At 39.6% G+C, this 19,320-nt stretch overlaps 1 protein-coding gene across 1 annotated transcript; it reads right to left on the bottom strand.

Moving 5' to 3' along the window:
• Positions 1-13,402: 13,402 nt before the first annotated feature.
• aar2 (AAR2 splicing factor) lies at positions 13,403-17,998 on the bottom strand. The gene is made up of 7 exons (XM_004070504.5): positions 17,857-17,998; positions 17,165-17,299; positions 16,873-16,929; positions 16,402-16,542; positions 14,537-16,304; positions 14,231-14,460; positions 13,403-13,682 (listed from the first exon to the last, which is right to left on the bottom strand). Exons 5-7 carry the CDS (start codon positions 15,297-15,299, stop codon positions 13,515-13,517), a joined length of 1,161 nt encoding a protein of 386 aa, XP_004070552.1. The 5' UTR covers positions 15,300-16,304; positions 16,402-16,542; positions 16,873-16,929; positions 17,165-17,299; positions 17,857-17,998; the 3' UTR covers positions 13,403-13,514.
• Between the last annotated feature and the right edge of the window lie 1,322 nt (positions 17,999-19,320).

Below are 19,320 nucleotides of genomic sequence, written 5' to 3'. Positions count from 1 at the left end.
AACAATAGAGCAAAGAATAACATGGAGCTGTCTACCTGTTCATGTAAAGTACATCTAAGAATCTGATTTAATATCAGAAACCAGCAGTTTGCTTTATTTGTAACAAAGTTTTAAAAATAGGCAAAGAAACATTTAAAAGTATGACAACACAATGTGTTTCATCCAGACAAATTTTACTATAAACCCTTCAGCACAGCAGATGTTGCTGATAACAATCAACATGAAACAGCTAATTCTGACAAGGAGAAAAGCAGCTCCTTCCGCCAACTTTGCACTGATGTGCAAAACTTTACAATAGTAATGCGTTGCATGACAGGACAGGCCACTTTTGTCTGTGACAGAATCAGCTGATTGCCTAAGCTCTTCACTTATGTAAAGGCTTGCTTAACAGCGCAATGCTACTTTTTTCCACTTCAGAATTTACTGGAATTACGTTAATTGCGTGAAGAGTTACAGCGGTTAAAAAATGTCAACACTGAAGCTTCAGCTCTGGTGTTAAAAAGTTAAGTGAATTTGAACGTGGCATGGTTGTTGGTGCCAGACGGGCTGGTCTGAGTATTTCAGAAACTGCTGATCTACTGGGATTTTCTCGCACAACCATCTCTAGAGTTTACAGAGAATGGTCCGAAAAAGAGGAAGTATCCAATGAGCAGCAGTTCTGTGGGCAGAAATGCCTTGTTGATGCCAGAGGTCAGAGGAGAATGGCCAGACTAGTTCCAGTAGAGCCAATAGAGGATTGGAAAAACCTGGTCTGGTCTGATTAGTCTCAATTTCTGCTGCAACATTTGGATGATAGGGTGAGACTTTGGTGTTTACAGCGTGAAAGCATTGATCCCTCCTGCTTTGTATCACTGGTTCAGCCTGGTGGTGGTGGTCTAATGGTGGTTTTCTTGGCACACTTTACCCCCTTAGTTAAAGTTGAGCATGGATACAATGCCACAGCCTCCCTGAGTGTAGTTGTTGACCCTGTCCATCCCTTTATGACCACATCATCTGATGGCTACTTCCAGCAGGATAAGGCACCATGTCATAAAGCTGGAATCATCTCAGACTGGCTTCTTGAATTTAACAATGAGTTCACTGGTTTCAAATGGCCTCCACAGTCACCAGTTCTCAACCCAATAGAGCACCTTTGGGATGTGGTGGAACCTGAGGTTGGCATCATGGATGTACAGCCGACTAATCCGCAGCAACTGTGTGATGCTTTCATGTCAAAATGGACCAAACTCTCTGAGGAATGTTTCCAAGACCCTTTTTGAATCTATGCCACAATGGGTTAAGGCAGTTCTGAAGGCAAAAGGTGATCCAACCTGGGATTAGGAAGGTGTACCTAAGAAAGATGCCGGTGCATGTGTATATAAATATACACCTAAAATGTGTCAGTGTTTGCGAATTTGTAGCATTGTGTGAGTGACTTGGCAAGCTCTTTCTTTAACAAATATCATGATGGCGTTCATACAAAAACAATAAGTTATCCCATCATAGATATGCCATTCACGGATCTGTATGGCACATAGGATGCTTTGATCATTGAGTTTAAGCTTATTAAACTCTTGAAAATGATAAGTTACTGTTCACGGCAGTTATACTACAAGAAGAGGACAGCTTCTGTTCATCTTGGCAGCCTGAAATTAAGTAGTATTCTATTACTGCATTGATAAAAACTTGAAGTTTTCATTCTGAAAAGCATCTTTACTTCATAGTGCCTAACATCCCCCATGTCCACACATTTCTCACTCCTTCATAGGGAAGCGCAGATTCATTGTCCCTGTGACCTCATCAGTAAAAAGCTCAGGAATGAAGGGAAGGCCGTTTTAGCTCAGCTAAACAGATAAAAGCTGCAAACAGTAGGATCCATCTAACAAAAAGAATGCATACATCACTTGAAATTCAGAATTTTTTTTCATCATCCACACATTGTTTTTGAGACACCCTGAACCAAAGGTGACTCAGCAATTATGCTGTCACCTTTTGAACATTTCATACTAATTAGGCCTGACACTACATCTCTGTATTTACCACAGATTTTTTCTTTATTCATGTCATAAAGAAGTAAAAGCTCTTGTAATTTTTTAGATGTAATAATCTCTCAAAAGTCTTCATTCACTGCAAGGTCAAAACAGAAAAGATGCACCTGGAGTTCTGAATGATGTTATGTGTTTGGGACTTACAGTGCCAGGGCAATTACATATTCTCTAAGTCACTGCAGTAAAACTGAACTCCTTTGGGTCAGTCGTCAGTATCCTTAAAATACTCCTATCTGACATAAAATGAACTGCAGCAATCAAAAACTGGACAGTCTCTAAATCACACAAGCAGTTCAACTCTTCATAACTCAAGGAGCAGGTGCACAAAACTGAACTGTTTTATGAGAGGGATAAAACTGTGTCAAAAAGTACATTTGTTATGGCTTCTCAACACATTAGTTACTGAGCGGAAGTATTTCATTTAAATTAATTAATTGTTTTTGTAACCAATTACCGTACTAGTTTAGCTACTTAAGCAGTTTAGAGTTTTGCTTTTTGTTGGTCAAGTTTGGGCAACATTTAATGTTACATGTGGTGACAAAGACCAGAGAGTGGGAACACTTTACCCCCATTTAAAAATCTCTGCATTGCTCCCGTGCGATTCAGGATGGATTTTTATGTTTATGTTTTAGTTTTTTTATGTTCTTTAATAAGTTTATAAATGTTTTTATAGTCTTGGGACACCATATCTATCTGATATCCCTGGCTCTCCCTGACTGACCTAGAAATGCTTGTGTATGTGGTGAAGTGATTTCATTCTGAATGACCCCTAGCGGACCTTGAGGTCCTCTGGTACAGGCTTTGTAATGACTCCTAAAGTTAGAACCCAAATCTACAGCCAGGTTTTATTCAGTTTTTATGGAGCTCGCCTGTGGAGCCGCCCTCCAAAGAACCTCAGGGCTGCAGAGACTCTTCATGTTTTTAAAGGAAGGCTCAAGACCTGCACAGAGCTCTTTAATCTGGCTTATATCTGAAATCTAGGAATGTATTTATTTGATATTTACATTTTTTATGAGTTCATACTTATTTGTCTTGTTATTAATCTCTTTGTTTTACTTTTATGTATTTTGTTCCTTTCATGTTTAGTTTTAGTTCCAGTGTTTTCCTCAGTGGGATCCTCCACATCAGTGATTAAGCCTCATCAGTAAACAGGGTCTTTGCAGTGGTATCTCCCAGGTCCTACTCCTTGCTTTAATGTGGGGAGAGGGGGGGTCCTGCAGTAGCATCCTCTGTGGATATGAATGGGTGCGTTTAGGTCCCCAAGATATTGTTTCCCCACTTAAGAATCCAGGCAGATTTTTATTTCTACTTTGCATTTTGTTTATAAATCATTGTATGCTTTATGATGCTGTGTGTGCATTAGGGTCAGGGGTGGTGGGCATTTTGTGTGTTTTTTATAATTTTGTGTGTGTGTATAGGTCTTTGTTTTTTCGTTGGTTTTTAAAATTGAACAATGTTTTTACTATGTGAAGCACTTTGACTGAAATGAAAATGAAAACTGCTTAACAAATAAAGTTTGATGTGATTTGATTTGTATGTTATTTGTAATTTCTAAACTAAGTATAAAACAATATTTTGCATTCATAATTACTGATCAAATTTTTATGGTCTATTATGTTGGACCTTTATACTTCTTTACAGCCTCAGAAGACTCCACATTGTGGAAGAACAACTCAAAGAGGGTGTGTTTTACTGGAAATTCACGAACTCTGTGTCATTTATTAGGTGGTGTTTGTCGATTTTTTAGAAACTTGTCGTGTAGTTTGGATGGAGTCTTTGACATAAGCTGTGGGCTCACAAATGGTTTAAATTGCAATCTTCACTGTTATCCTTTTGTTGTCACTCAAAAAGGAACCTCCTTCATGCCTAAATTTATTTCCAGTTCCATAAAAGTATTCTTCATTGCTTTTCTGTTCAAGGTGATGCTAAATTAAGAGCAGTCCTAGATTAAATGGTATGTTGCATATGATTCAAATTGGGACGTTGCAAATTTGTGGCACACAACACGAAGGAGTTAATGGCATAACAAAGGCTGCAAATAGCATCACATAGATAGAAAGCATTCCAAACACTCAGCAGCTGTCTGTGCCACCGCTCTGACAACACTGTCCACCCGGATTTTAAAACCACAAGCATAAAATGTGTCCAAGTATGCATAATATTACTTGGAAGAGATTCCACAAACCTTGAGTTTGACAAAGTGCAGAAGGACCTTTGCCATAATATAGTTAGGAATGTAATTATGCCTGTTTGTTGGAACAGTGTTCATAAATCAATAATGAAATGTTTGGAGAAAGTTCATGAACTGAGGTGTCCTGGTTACAGACAGTGACACTTTATATGGCAACAGACATGTTAAACGGAATTCCATCTGGCAAAGCAATCTTCAACACGGCACAATACTGGCCAAACAAACTTCACTTTTTAATAAAGACCGAAATTTTTCTTTTTTTTTTTATATTTCAAAGGTAACAAAGCAGATTTTGCTGGGATGCTGGAGGACATGCACGTCAAATGTGCTGCATGCGCATTCAAGTCCAAAGGCCTGATTTCCAGATTTCATATATTTTAGTATCAAAAATCTGTTTTTTTCCATCATAGAATAATGTAATGATATAAATTTGTCACTTTTTTTTTCAGCAATGACACAACATACAAAAATGAGGATTTAACCCTTGTGCTGTCTTAGATGACCCCACCCTTACATTGACATGTTATCCCTACCATGACAAAGGTGAAGAGGATTTCATGTAATTCATGGACACCAGTGAAGATCACAAATCGTTGAAGAAAAAAGGTTTAGCGTACTGTCTAGTGGGTCTAGATGACCCAACTCCCAATGTTAAAGTGCCTAGGATAGGTTAAAAGATCTGAATGTAAAAAATCCCACTTATTCTAAGAACTGCATATCTGAAAAAGACTCAAAATGATCGAAAACTTAGCAGACTTTGGAAGTTGTGTTTAAAAACACTTAAGTCTTGTAAAGTTGTACTTTTGTGAAAAAGGCTCATGTGACTTAATTTGTCAAAATGAATATACTGTAAATATTTGTCCATCAGGCAACAGGATTATAAAGTGAACATTTCCAAACTGTCTTTAAATTTCTTTTTTCTAAAAAATAAGAAAAAAGATGTAGAAGAAAATTCCAAATAAGACATTTGATATTTCAGGAACCTTCAGAAACCCTTCCCTACCAGTCGTTACAGCATGGTAGTCCTTCATATGTGGCTACTTTGTTCATTTCCTGCACTATGATCACCTTTTGCAGCTATGCACAGCTTCACAACTGCTTCTCAAAGAGGCACTTTGTGTTTCTTTTTCTCTTAATCCCATTTGAGAGGAGCTGGCAAATTCTTAGGAAGGTTAAAGCCAGGTGAGACAGGGGCCCTTTTCATTATTGTGTCAGCTTTGAGGCTCTCCCTGACTGACCCAGAAATGCTTGTGTATGTGGTGAAGTGATTTCATTCTGAATGACATTGCAAGATGTAGGCCTCCTCGTTTACCTTGATTTAATAAAAGGTATCTTTAAGAAACTATCAAAGGTCTATTTGTAATTGATAAGAGATCTCAGCAACTCTTGAATAATGATGATAATGTGTCTGATTCATAAAAAGCCGTACAAAATATCAGCCATCAAAAATCTTAAAAATATAGCAGCTAAACGATCAATCTCCCCTCGTCTCATAATTTACACAGAGAGGAGAAAGTCTATCAAACAGAAGAGGGCTCAAAAATGAGGTTAAGATATATCTTCAAGAAAATATTTCATGTGAAATTCTATAAATCTCAGTAAAGCTTTTTCTCATTCTTATTAGAGAGAAAAAACTGGTGCATTCGCCGTTTTGCATATCCACACCTTACGCCTTACTCAGCCATACAGATGCTGCAGGTTTTTGTGTTGTCCTGGCCCATTAAGGGTCGTGGACAGGTGAGGCAGCATCTTAAAGGGTGTGTCTTGCAGTTCCCTTGTGGCTCGTGCGGCCACCTTAAGGGACATCATGATAATGAAATGTATCATTGCCGTGCGTGTGGTAAAGGTATCGTGAAGTTGTAAAGATAATGTAAGTTGCTGGCACTTATGAAATAAGAGTGATGCTGCCGTTCGGTGCCGTGATGCCGCCCGCCAGCCACAAGGCGTGTGCTCCTCATTGACCACGTGCAAATTCAGCACGCACAAGACATGCAGGGTAGACGTATGTTCACATTGGACGCCTGTAGGATATCCACAAAAGCTACACAGCACTAATGGGCCCCTTGAACAGTAGGCAGGTTTTGGGGAAAAAATGAAAAATCTGTAGGATACCTCTTGGTCTCACTTACTTCCCCCCTTACTTCCAAGCAAATCTATGATCTTGATATATCCCACTAGCCACTTGCATGCTTCGTACAGATATGCCCATTTTTTGCTCACAGATAGTCCACACCGACCCGTGAGGGCAGTTGTGACTGAGGCATTAGGCTACTTGTTGATGTCTCTGTACCATGACAACACTCTTTTCCCGTGGAGGAGACAAAACTTTTCTAAAGGTTTGCTGCTCCTCAAACAAAATCCTAAACCTGAATAAAGTAGTCATGCAGTTTTTCATATATTACTTAGGATCTAAACACTATATAGAGCAGAAATGCCACATTTTTACGTATTGAACATACCTCCAAAATCCTGTTTCAGTAACTTGCTGTTAAACATGTCAAAGATTCTACAAGACAACAATGATTCATGCAATAACTACCATAAAAATGTACACATAAGCACACTGCCCATGTAGAACATGTAAAACATACATCACAACATGTATGAGATAAACACCCTGCAACAAAGCAAATATAAACCAATATGTCCGATTTGACATATTGGCTCAAATAAATTATGATGTGTAGAACCCTATTGTGCAAAGGCATGCAGTATTTTTTTCACTGACATCATTAGGAATGGAGAAAGTATTCAAAAGTGTGTATTATTTACCATTTTACCATAATTCTGTGTGCGATGAGTCAGACTGTCATTTCATGGCTGGCTTTGGTTCAGCAGTCTGACTTCTTGAGGGGAAAACAATAATCCAGCAGTGATGTTTGAGCCCCTCACTGTAAAAACTTTTTCTGAATGAAATTGTCTGCAGTTTATGCACAGTTTATGCACAGTTTATGCACAGTTTATCAGGATTCTGAACCACTGTTGATAAAGTCAACATTGTTCTATTTCTTTTCCTATTATAAATTGTTTCTGTTGGAGCCATGTGAATCAAATTGTCCCTTAAATATTTATTAAAACAAAATGATAGATTTGGACAGAGTCCAGGACTAGGCCACAGGCAATTAGATCCCATGACTTAAAGCTTACTCTCTGCCCAGGAAGTTAATCATCCAGAACAGCTTCATGCTTATTGAACTTTTAACCTTTTTACAGGAATCCTCCTGTACTAATTGACTTCATTCTTGGTTTGCTCTAATCCACAGTTACTCATATTAGAAGGTGAAACTCAACGTCTGAATTATTTCAGGGTGTGATTATTTGAGATTCACCCAACAAGGACATCTAAACCTTTGACAAAATAATGGCTTGAGAAATCTGATCCGGCATGATCAAATCATGGTTTCCTATGATTTAATCAAATAAAGGAGTAAAAATAAATGGGATTTGTGCATGACTTGGAATGATTACTGATGTATCTCCCAAAAATGAAAGGTCAGTTAGTTGCATAAGCCTCTCCTCATGGAACTAGTCAGAAAATCTAAGAGTAATTGTTCTAGCAGTCAGGGCTCAGTGATGCTACTCAAAAGGATCTACTACTTTTTGTTGGTAATTTGTCCTCTCTGCACATAAGTCCTAGCAACCAGCTGCTTTGATTCATAAAAACATGAAGCCATTCCTTCTTCATGTAAAAACAAAGAAATTTTGCATTGTTCTTCTTCCATGCTTGGGTGGGGACAGAGGTCTCTGTGGGGCATGTGATTTAAATGTGCCAACAGCTGGAATCTAAATTGGATGGGTGTAACATCCATTGTTCACCAACCATTTCATTATATTGTACATCTTCATTCTGTAAAATAAAATAAAAAAGCAGAGTGAAACACTTTCAGCAGATGAAGTCTGTGATGGCAGATAAAGTTGAGTAGATGCAGACTTTATTCAGAGGACAGATTTTCTTAGTTTTTTGTCATTTCAGCTAACAAGGACTAAGTGGCTGTGTAAAACATTCATATCAAAACACAATTCATAGACAGGAACCATTTTCAGAGGCAGGAATACCATCAAATGAGTCTCCAAATGTGTCTTTTGAAGATTTCACAGATGATGGTGTTGTGGATGTGAGAGTAGGGTGTCTTTTTGGCTTGGATATATACAGATATATAGTACATTTATTAACTGCCATGTACAGTTCTGGACACCAGGTAAGTATTCAGTTTTACCCTCAGAATATACTCAACTTTTATTTAGTTCTGATTTTCGTCTAATTGCATGAACATAATGTAATCTGAGGACACTTGAGTAATCTTCAGGGCCTGACTTTCATTATCCTGCTGTGGATTAGTAGTAATGCGTTCTCAAAAAAAGACCCATTGCTGAAGCTTGGAGCAGGTCCAACATGAGGACCAGCGCCAGGCGGGATGAGTTTGAGGAGTAACCTACAGCAACAGGTCGAGCAAAGGTATAGACAAGGAAAAGGTTTTAAAAATGTGGATAGAGAGCAAAGAGTATTTGTGGAGACGGGAGTGATATTCCTGCTCATTTTGCTGCTCAGGGACGTTCTGGCAGGAATCTGCTCTGTAGCTTTTTATGGCATCACAGAAGATCAGAAGCGTCTGCGTGTTGTTTGTGACTTGAGCAAGTGAAGCCCCCCAATTAACTGACATACCACAATTACAACACACTGAACTTATTCCTGGTAATAAGAAAAAAAGATTGTTTCGGTTGTCTTTTGGCTTTTTATATCTCATTTGTTTGTCTTTAAATCCAAAGCTAGCCTCCTGATCCCACACTCATTTATTCTCATCTGTGAGTTATTAGAGTTCAGCGACAGACTTGAAATCCAGAGGCATTATCTCTCCTTCATTGTTTCAGTAAAGTATGGAAAAAAGTGTGACCACCAAGTATCACATTCCTGCTTGTTCAATGTCTTTCCATGCATCCACTGCCAAGCCTTTGGCTTTATATCAGATAATGCTCGGCGCTCATCCCATGGCTGTGTTTATTGCTTGTGGTTTAACATGCATTGAATAGCAGCCTCCTCTGTGCGAGCCAAACACGTGGTCACCTGGCTCCAGTGAGCCTGGCCACAGCGCGGACTCATACATCCGTGCACTCAAACACATTGACAGCTTACTTAGACAGACTTAGTAGCAGTGATGACAGCAGATGGATCGGACATGAGACAGTCAGATTAGGGACAAAGAGCGCAAAAGGGTCCAGGGGTCTGAACATCATCCTGAAGAAGAACTGGAGCTCAAATGACACATGGACAGACTTTATAAAAGACGCTAATTAAGAGTAATTTTACCATAAACATCCTCATGAGAGGTGACAATTCTTTCTGAGCTGTTTTTGATTATGAAATAACTTTTGGGAGACTGGGAAAGTGACAGATCAGATAGATTCTTTTATGCTCTGCTATCGTGAAAGACAGCCCCATACGTCAACTTAAGCACAACTTTAGCACAGGAAAAAAAGGGGGAAGAGAGGTTGATGTGACGGTGGTGGAAAACAGGGGAATATAAAGTGGAGGTATGCAAAGGAGACAGGAAAAAGATGTGGTGTGGGAATAATAGTGAGGAGTTTTCCATATCTATAATCCAGATCACATAAAAAGTGGTAAATAATGACTCTTGGAGAAGACAACCGAACATTGATGGGCACTTACTGAAACAAACCTATCATTAAAAATAATTATTTTTCAAGAGAAAACAATATTTTCCAGGAAATTCAACCTGACAATCATTTGCTCGATGTCCCACAGAAATGCTCAGACTCATTTGCATCTTTATTTTTTCCTCCTGTTTTTTTTTTAGGGAGAACAGCCTCATCAAAGCTGCTTTGTTCAAAGCAGAATACTCATGTTAATTCCTTATTTTTGTTTCCTGCCAAGGTCACATTATGTACCTGGTGTGCGGGAGAATAGGTCTGCAGAAGATAAAATCCCACCATGGACACGGACAAAGGAGATTTTTCTGTACTTAGAAATCAAATGGTAAAAGAATCAAAGCGGACAAAAGCAGCCTGTGGGTGAGAACCGTCTAAAAATACATTGGAAATCAGTGAATTATTCAAAAGCGAGAGTGCAGGTGGCTGAGAGTGAGCAGGAACAAAGCAGAGAGAAGCACAGAAAAACTGAGGAGGAAAAAGAGAGCAGAAAAACAGAAGAGAGCATGAATGAGCTAAATACCCAACGGCGAACAGTGAGGGGTGAATGTATTCATCCTCCTCAAGGCGCAGTCTGAAAAGCTCAATCTGCTGCAGGGTTTCCCTCTTGCCCTTCCTTTCACTGCTCCAACCATTCAGCAGGTTCTCCCTTGGGTGCAGGGGGCTGCCAGCGGGAACTCGCCGGTGCACAAACACACTGATGTTCTAAAAAAAAAAAAAAAAAAAAAAAGCAAAGACTGAAAGCAATACAGGGAGATTGTGTGGGTTTGGAGTGCAGCGGTATTCGATCCTTGCTGCTGTGACCATGTCTGCCAGAGTTCATGCACTGAGTGCCACAGCCAAAGACAATATCAGCTCCGTACAAATGGAAGCCGGAGATCAGTCATCTGATGGGCAAGTGGGGGAGACTGAAATATATCAGATGGTCTGAGAATGAGGAGAAACTAAACAGAAGGGTCTTTAGTGTGGTTTGTTTAAAGCACGCTTGATTCAAAGTGACACCCTCCCACGCGCGCTCATGTTTTGATAAGCTCCTGAGGATGACATTCAGTTCAGAGGTAGAAGTCAGACTGGTGATGTTGAGACCTGAAAGTGAAGGTGATCTTTGCAGTTTCTGTGCGCAAGTCAAAGCTTCTCCACTAAAAGCTTTCACTGCCTGAAATGGGACTTTATTGTCCAGCTGTGGGCTCTTTACGTGGAACACGAGCAGCGAGGCAGACATGCCTGATACCCGGACCTCAAAGGTCCGCCGTCTTGTTTTTAGCTTCTGCCTTTAATCACTTCAGCAGATCACCGTAACAGAGCGCATTGTTCACACACTCGCCCACATTTCTAGGAGGGCTTTTTGAACCTCATCCATCCCTGCCTCTAGCACCCCACAACCCGCCCCGTCCATATGTCAACGCACAAGAACTTCAAACTAGCACACATGCAGGCCTTGTGAAAGTGTACACGTGCCTGACTCACATTTGGGTTGTGCGAGTCAAACATGTGAATCCCCACTGTTACTGCGGCAAGAGGGGGATTACAGAGGAATCACACCCTGACCATCAACACATTCTTGTTTATGAGATGGACGGAACTGCCAAACGGAAAAAAAAAAGGAAAAAGTAGAAAGTAGCAGCTGGGGAGAGCTGTGTGTGAACAGGAAACAAAATCTAGTCCTCAAATGCACCAAAGCAAACTTTATCTGGCATCACACTTGATCCCTATGAATGCAAGTCATTTAACCCCTTGATGCCTATTGATGCAGAGATGCATCAAACCACTTCTGCTCCAAAATTATCTTTTTGGGAAAAAGTTTGAGGGAAAAACAGAAATTTCACCATAATATTTAATTAAAGTTTAAGGTATTTTATATTTATTTAAAAAAATTTAAAAAAGTAAGTTCATACCTAAATGGATATTAAACTCAAGGGGAAGGTTTTACCAACATTATAGCTAAAAGAATAAATATTTAAATAAATACATCAACTGATGTATGCTGCAGAACCCTAAAAAACAGAATAAGCGATACGGATTTAAACTATACGAGTCAAACAGAAATGATGGCATGAGAATCTAGAAGTAAACAGCAGAAAACTGGGTCACAGGAAGTGGGGTTCAACTAAAGACTAGACTTGAAATAATTGATTGAGAGAAATATAAAGTAAAAGACATAAATGACTACCCATTAATATACTTTAGTATCAAATAACTGAAGGAATTAACCAAAACAACCATGTCAGAAGTCTTTTAAACATATTTAATAGTTAAAACTATGACTGTCATGCACTTTGATTATAGGAAGCACCAACTTTTTTAACCTCTAAAGAGTAAATATGGGCTGATTCATTTAAATAGATGAGAGATTCTGTTCCTCTACAATTAAAAACCAGCTTTGTTTAAACAGAAATACGAATCCAAAAACAGGAAATGTTGGATAAAAAGAAGTGACATGTGTGTATACACATTTCATGACTTCCATCCTCTTCGCTGGCCTGATGAGAGGAGGGAGGAGGATGAGAGTATCACAGAGAAACACAGGCTCCTGTGTTTATGCTGGAAAAGTGAGTAGCCAGCAAACTTTTTGGAAACGGAGATTACACACAGAGTTGGAGAAAGCCCCGCCGTGACTGACAGCGCCTGCGAGGCTTTATAGGCTCTGCACAATCAAGGCAGAGCAGAGCGTTTCCCGGATCAATTCCTGGCGTCACTGCACCAGAAGAAATATGAGAGAACAGCAGAAAAACGGTTGCCATAGCAAGCGCAAAAGCAAAGGAGTGTCTCTGCAAGTGCAGGGTTGGACACTGCAGAGAAATCACTAAGTTGTCTGCTGTCATTTCTGGAGAGGTCCCAACACCAAGCACATCCAAACACCCCACTAGTGCTGTTTCTGTATTAGTTTTCTACAGACAGCCTGTTTTTATTTTGATAAAACGAAATGCTAAAAAAATAGGTCTTTTATCTTGAGGTGATGCTCCTGAAGTCCCAGGATGCTTTTTTTTCTTGTAAAAATACATCCAGACAAGATAAAAAATATAAAGATGTTTTCATCGTTTCTCTCGTTTAGCATTTTGAACTATTTCCCAATCCGACTTCTGGGATGAAAACAACCTTTGTGAGAGGGCATCTAAATTTGCATCAACAGACCTAGAGCGTGTTGACTCCCGTAATTGCATTAGTCGGCTCTTGGCCTTTCACAGCAGCTTTGATTGACTCAAGGAGCCGCATGCAAGAGGTTCAGCTGAAAACAAACCCACTAAATAAAGAAATGAAAAAAAATCGATAAAGACTTTTCAGGAAAACCCCATTTTCTGTGTCCATTATTCGACAGAAGAAGCTCACCCAGGCAGTGATAACATTCACTCTGGAAACCAAAAACAGCATCTCAGTATGCTTAAGTGGACATATGACCACTGCAAAGCTAACCAGGGAAAGCACATCACTGCCATCTAGTAGAGGAAAGGGACACAACAGCTTCAGACATTGAAACATACATTTCTGAACATGTATTTGAATATCAAAAACAGTTACAAAATTATTTCAAAATAAAAAAAAATTTATTCAAATGAGATTTTGTGTTTACAATTAAAGATGAGATAAAAGCAAACATATGAAATAACAAATGCTATGATCCACTGAGAGGATTTTCAGTCCACTGTGACCCCTTCAGGCAGTTCCACCACCACAGGAGCACAGTCATCCAGGTCAGCATCAAAATCCCAGCGGAACTTCTTGGTCAGGTGGGCTTTGAACTTCTCCGCTCTCTTCCGTAGTGTGGCATCCATGCCGGGCCCAGAGGCAAACTGAAAAAAGTCCTGCAACACAAGACATCCTTAAATGTTAAGATTTGCCAAATGAGGCTGAATATCTTTCTGTGTCAGAAAAACCAACGGGATTTCCTCCAGTAACTAAACTTGTTTAAATATTTGAAGAAAAAAGGATTTCTTTCTGCTACATGTGGAATAAACAAATGACTGCTGAAAATAAATGAAGATGGTGATAAGTTAGGTTGTTTGATGCCAAATGGCTCAAAGTGGAAACTTATCAAAAAGCATAAAAGTACAGATTATATGAAACCTTTGACTAGTTAAATAAGTGCCACCTTAAAAGATCACTAACAGATAAGGATTTAAGTCCCACTCCAATTATCTTTTCATCTATTGTTCCTGTCTGTTAATAATTATATCGCTTTCAGGCTAAACCTGTGTCATTTTCTAGGACATAATTTCTGCAGAGCAGCAGTAGTTCATTAGAAATTCAGCTCTGAGTTGAGGGTGGGACCGTTGGCGTGGAGTGAGCCTTCCCATCATCCCTTTGAACTTTATCTATACTGGCCCAAACAGATTTGGAGTGTGGAGTGTACCTGCAGAGTAGAGGTCAGGAAGTTATTCTGTGACACAATGTCAACAAAGAAGTCTGGTGGGATTTCTCCGAGCTGGTGGTAGAGCACAGTGATGAGCCCCACGTACAGTTCTTTGTGCTTCTTCATGGCCTCCTCAGCGCGACACAGGAGAGCCAAGATCTGCTTCCAGTGCTCGAAGCCTTCGTAGACGTTTCCAAGCAAGAAACAGACAAACGCAAACTGCAGCTCACCTGAAAGGGATCAAACGGTCAGCTGTTTTTCATCTGATGTCATTTTTTGTGTTTGTCTTGCAATTCCAATACATACCGAGCAGGTTGAGAGGTTCCACCTTGTAGTTCTTCTCCAGCACCGCCTCCAGAGCATAGCTCAGGTCCATGCTGCATTTGGTGATCTCGGCTGGAGTTGCTCCAGGAGGGTAGGTCTTCTGGGGTATCGTGGAGAAGCGCAGCTCTGTCCCTTCCCTCTGCTTCATCTTGGGGAGTCTGTCCAGTCCCTCTTTCATGCTCTGACAGGCGGTGTCGTTTCTCGGCTGCTCTGCCCTGTCTTTGGTGTGTCTAAGCTGCAGCTCAGGAATAACATCACAGAAGGCGCACACTCGCCCTGAGAGAGGCTGCAGGTTCTTAGCCAGCTCCTCACTGATCCGGTCTGTGAGGGACACCCACTTCCTCATCACCTCATACGGGTAAGGCCCCAAGTAAGGATCCAGCTCCTGCAGAGTTTCCCGGATCCGAGTCAACTCCTCTTCATTCTTGGAGGCTGAAAAGTCCAGGTCTTCTGCAGTGGGATCCCAGTTGGCGAGGAGGATTTCTCTGGGTTTAAGGGTGAGGAAGACGCCTGTTTTGGGGCCCACCTCTCCTCCACTATTAATGGAGCTAACAGAGCAGTAATGGAGAAAATGAAGACCTGGGGGGATCATCTTAACTCCCCGGAAGCGAGGACCAACCTGCCAACTTTTGCAATCTATCCCAAGCTCTGTGCCACGAGGAACACCGAGCAGCACCAGCGTGGCTCCTTCCTCAAACAGCCTCCGAGCAACATCAGGATCCATGTCGACAGAGTTGCTAGCCATGTTAGCTTTTAATCAGACGCAACTCAATTTGTGTCACAAATAACCTCCTAAAATAAAATACAAGTGTCCTGAATATTGGAAAGGATTACCCAGAACGTCCCACAGACAGTCACAGACTAGTGAAGAAGCTGCTTCAGGGGAGTGTTGTTAAGGAACAAAAACGCATTTCTGCGTCGCTGTAAATGTTACGAAAACAAACAATGAAAAGAGTATAATTCTGACTAAGAACTGCCCTTCGCACTTTTTTTTTTACTAACATGCAAAGAACAAAAGCTACTTTACGATAATGTTCAGATTCGTGGCGAATTCGCTTCGCGGACTCTCGGCTGTAAACACTGGCGGACGCTGCGTAACACCTTATTTGTTCCGTCGGAAACATTCTTTTTAAGAACAGTTCCACTCTTTAAGATTTCCTTTTATAAAAAACAACAAAACCAACAATTTCCTCTCTAATAAAAGTATTAATAAATATTCAGTATTTTATTAAATGAAATTACAGTAAAAAAGACAGGAAATATGTATAATGTCAATATGTCATTCAAAAAAAACATGCTACAAAGAATGAAAATGTGCATATTTTACTGGAGAACATCTGAATGGTGAGTGAATACTTTTTAGCTTATCTTGGCTTATTAGGAAACAATTCATATTGCAAAGAGGAATGCTGACATGCAGTGGATGGCGTTTTTTTAATCACAAAACTCGGAGATCTCGACAACTGTTAAAAAAAGGAGGAATAAAACAACTTGAGCATTCCAATAAAAGAGGAAGCCGTTTTTTTTTTTACAAAGTCTATCTTGACCAGATTGGAAGAACCATCTGGAAATTTGAGTGCATAGAGTAGCACGGGTCCTAGGGACCAAAGTCATACTATTTATCAGAGGGTACGACACTTTTGAGTTTTTCCCAACATCTAATCAATGCCTTTATGGTTTTGATCACCCTAAATCTCTTGCCTTTTCTCCCTTGTATTTTTTGGGCAGATGAACAGGGGTTTTTCTTTCCCTAGAAGTAAAAGAAAAAAAGAAAAAAAAGATAAATTAGTTCAGATTTTTAAGTTTTTTTGCATACTTCAAAGATCTGCATCGGTACTTTTTCTCACCATATAATTAGGACTGCAGTTTTGAACGATGAGCTGCTCCATGTTTTCTATTGGCTTTTTCAGGTCAGACAGCTTCTTGCCGCTCTTCAAACAGAGGACCTGCTGTGTGTTAATGTATATGGACACAAGGATGCGATGTGCCTGCCATGAGATGGCAGGAAAAAGGAGAAAACAGACAGCATTTAAAGACCTTGATAACAAACAATGCAAGTATTTGGGTAGACAAAACTTGCCAAACTAAACAAATATGTCACATCAGGGTTAAAGAAATCTCCTTTTTTGTTTTTTTGTTTTTACTTTTAATATTGTTTTTTTTTTTTTAAAGCAAAATATTTTTAAATGTTCTATTTTAACAGTTTTCTGTAATTTGTTTCCATTTTTGTTACTACGTTTACTGCATTTGTTGTGTGTGTGATTTCCGTTTTACAGCCACCAAACTACATCTAATGTACCTATAGCATTGATGCTCACCTTTGCAGAGGGGCAGGGATCTCTCCCTTTGGATGAGTTGTGAGAAACAGTCAAATTCTGAAAAACATTAGTCATCAAAAATATTATTTTAGAAATCCAGTTTCATCTCATTCAAAGTGTGGGAAAATTCGTTTTGAGGCTTTTCTTTGTGTGTGTGTTGCAAAACAAACACTGGAGGGCAGTCTCTAACCATATATTCCAACACTTTTCTTAGTGTCAGCTGTAGGTAAAAGGCTGTTGAATATAAACAAACATTGAAATTCTTATTTTGCGGTCAGTTTGGTCGTCATACCAGATTCTGCAGCTCAACGAAGATGACTTCTCTGTAGAAGCCCAGTATGTCTTTGTAGTTACATTTACTTTTACCAGATGAGTTGGCCAACAAGAGAACCACCAGGACACTGTGGAGTAGAGTTCCGGTCAGACACTGCATAAAAGAAAGAGGTGTGGAAGTACCTTAAATGCAGCCCAGTGAAGACTGAATAAAATCACTCGGCTCCTGGGCATCTTTGTATCACATGACAGAAAGACAAAGTGCACAGACTTTGGCATTAAAATGCTCTGAAATCCACTTTTCCCAAGTCATAGTCTGGTTTTAAGTCTTTGGTTACAAGTCAAATCCAAAATGTTGGAAATTATTTTTAAAAATGTGTGATTCTCACTAATGTCATTACAGTATTTTAAACCACCTAATAGTGACACATACAGCACAAAAATATTAGACCTCAATCTGTTTTTTTTTTTTAAGGTAAAACTAAAAATAAACTAAGAATGTTCTCAAGTCCTCAAAGTCTAGTCTGATGCTCTTGAAGTTAAGGTTTCAGTCTTAAATAGGCTTTCAAGTCTTAAATCCCTGCCTTTGAAACTGAAGTGAGACTCAAGTCCGAGTCTCAGGTTTAATTCTCAATCTCTGCTTTGGCATCAAAGCACTAAAACAACTCACTTTGTCACTGTGCGTGCGTAATTACGCACCAGTGCGCTTACCATTTATTATGCTCTTCAGCAGGATCCTCAGACGAGCAAACCTATGTCTGACAGTGACTTGCAGGTTCGTGGAATTAACGCTCCAGCTGCTCTCATTATCCTTCTGCTTCCTCTCGGTACTGTCTGCACTGCACACTTTCTCAGGTGCAGAGGTCAGAGCTGCAGCGGGGTCAGTCACAGCCGACGCAGCGCTGCGTCTTTCCAGCATCACCCAGGCTGCTGCTGCTGCTGCTCAATTTCCTCCCCGTCATGGACTACTGACGCTGGGTTTAGGATTTCATCAAATTCCAGTCGGTTCAGGTCGAGGAAACTCCTGCAATCAATCATCTGCCTTTGTGCTTTCGGTTTCGTTTGGAAGATAGGACACTAAAAGAGAAGCTTTTCTTCTCATCAACTAGCGTTACTTTCTAATAATAATGGTATTAATGAATAAAAGTTTAGAGGTCTAGTTTATGGTTGAATGATAAAATAAAGAAACCCTTTATTTGTGATTTAGACAAAAAAAATGAGAAACCACATTTTATAACAATAAACAACTATGGGAACCGACTGCGGGGGTGGGGGTGGTGGGGGTAACTGAACTGGTCCAGCAGAACATTTCCTACAATGAAAGTTTTTGTTCTCCCATATTCTCACATTTTATTCTGACATCTGAAAAACACTTTTATAGAAAGAAAGTTATATTTCAGCTGCATTGATGTAAAAATACAAGAATCAGCATTTAATTCAGTTTGAGAAATATTTTTTTGTCATTTAATGACAGAAACTTTGAGAACTGTCTAATCCTGTGGAACAAATGCAAATTTTATTCATGAAATCTAAATGAGATATTAGTGTAATTTAAGATCTCACCAGATAATTACTGCTGAATTGAGACTCAAAAGTTTAAAAAAAACTTTTTCTAGATGCATGAAGAGACTTCTCTTGAATATTGTAGCTGCTATGTTTAGCCTTACTTTGAAAACATCATTTGCAGATCATCGTCTGTCTCACTGAGTTTGGAGTCAGAATTCCCCTCAACCAAACATTCACTTCAGAAGGTCTGCATTGTTTGTTTGGGAGTAAAGACACAAAAATTAAAAGTTGAACAAACCAAACATGGAGTTTTTACATTGTCATTTTGCACACTCTATTGCGTAAAGTTTTACAGATTTCTTTCAAATTGCAGGGCAAAGCAGGATTGGGTCTTTTGCACAGGGGGACGGGAATGCATGCGCTAATTTCTGGCCAGAAACTTTAAGAACAGACATGAACCTCAACAAAAAAGAAGGTCTGAGCTAACTCTATCTAGACTCCCTGAACAATACAAAGGGGTGTCATTGTCAGAGGAAAAAGTTGGTCTCACTGATTATAACAGAAACAAAGTCTAAAAAATGAATTCATATTTCTGTTTATTTACTTAATCCTTGGTGATCCATAAGTTCAAAGATACTTCTAAGCTCTTTGAACCTTCATGGCTTCATG

Source organism: Oryzias latipes, chromosome 7 (assembly GCF_053564925.1).
Source record: "Oryzias latipes strain Hd-rR chromosome 7, Olatipes_Hd-rR_3.1".
Taxonomy (NCBI): domain Eukaryota; kingdom Metazoa; phylum Chordata; class Actinopteri; order Beloniformes; family Adrianichthyidae; genus Oryzias; species Oryzias latipes.
The sequence above is the reverse complement of the archived record's forward strand: the minus strand, read 5'-3'. Positions and strand labels throughout refer to the sequence as shown.

Bases quoted from the DNA above. Each gene is read 5' to 3' on its own strand.
- aar2 (XM_004070504.5), bottom strand. From the start codon at position 15,299: ATGGCTAGCAACTCTGTCGACATGGATCCTGATGTTGCTCGGAGGCTG. The intron at 14,461-14,536 runs GTATGTATTGGA...GATCCCTTTCAG, and splicing joins GGAACCTCTCAACCTGCTCG to GTGAGCTGCAGTTTGCGTTT. The intron at 13,683-14,230 runs GTACACTCCACA...CTTGTGTTGCAG, and splicing joins TCCTGACCTCTACTCTGCAG to GACTTTTTTCAGTTTGCCTC.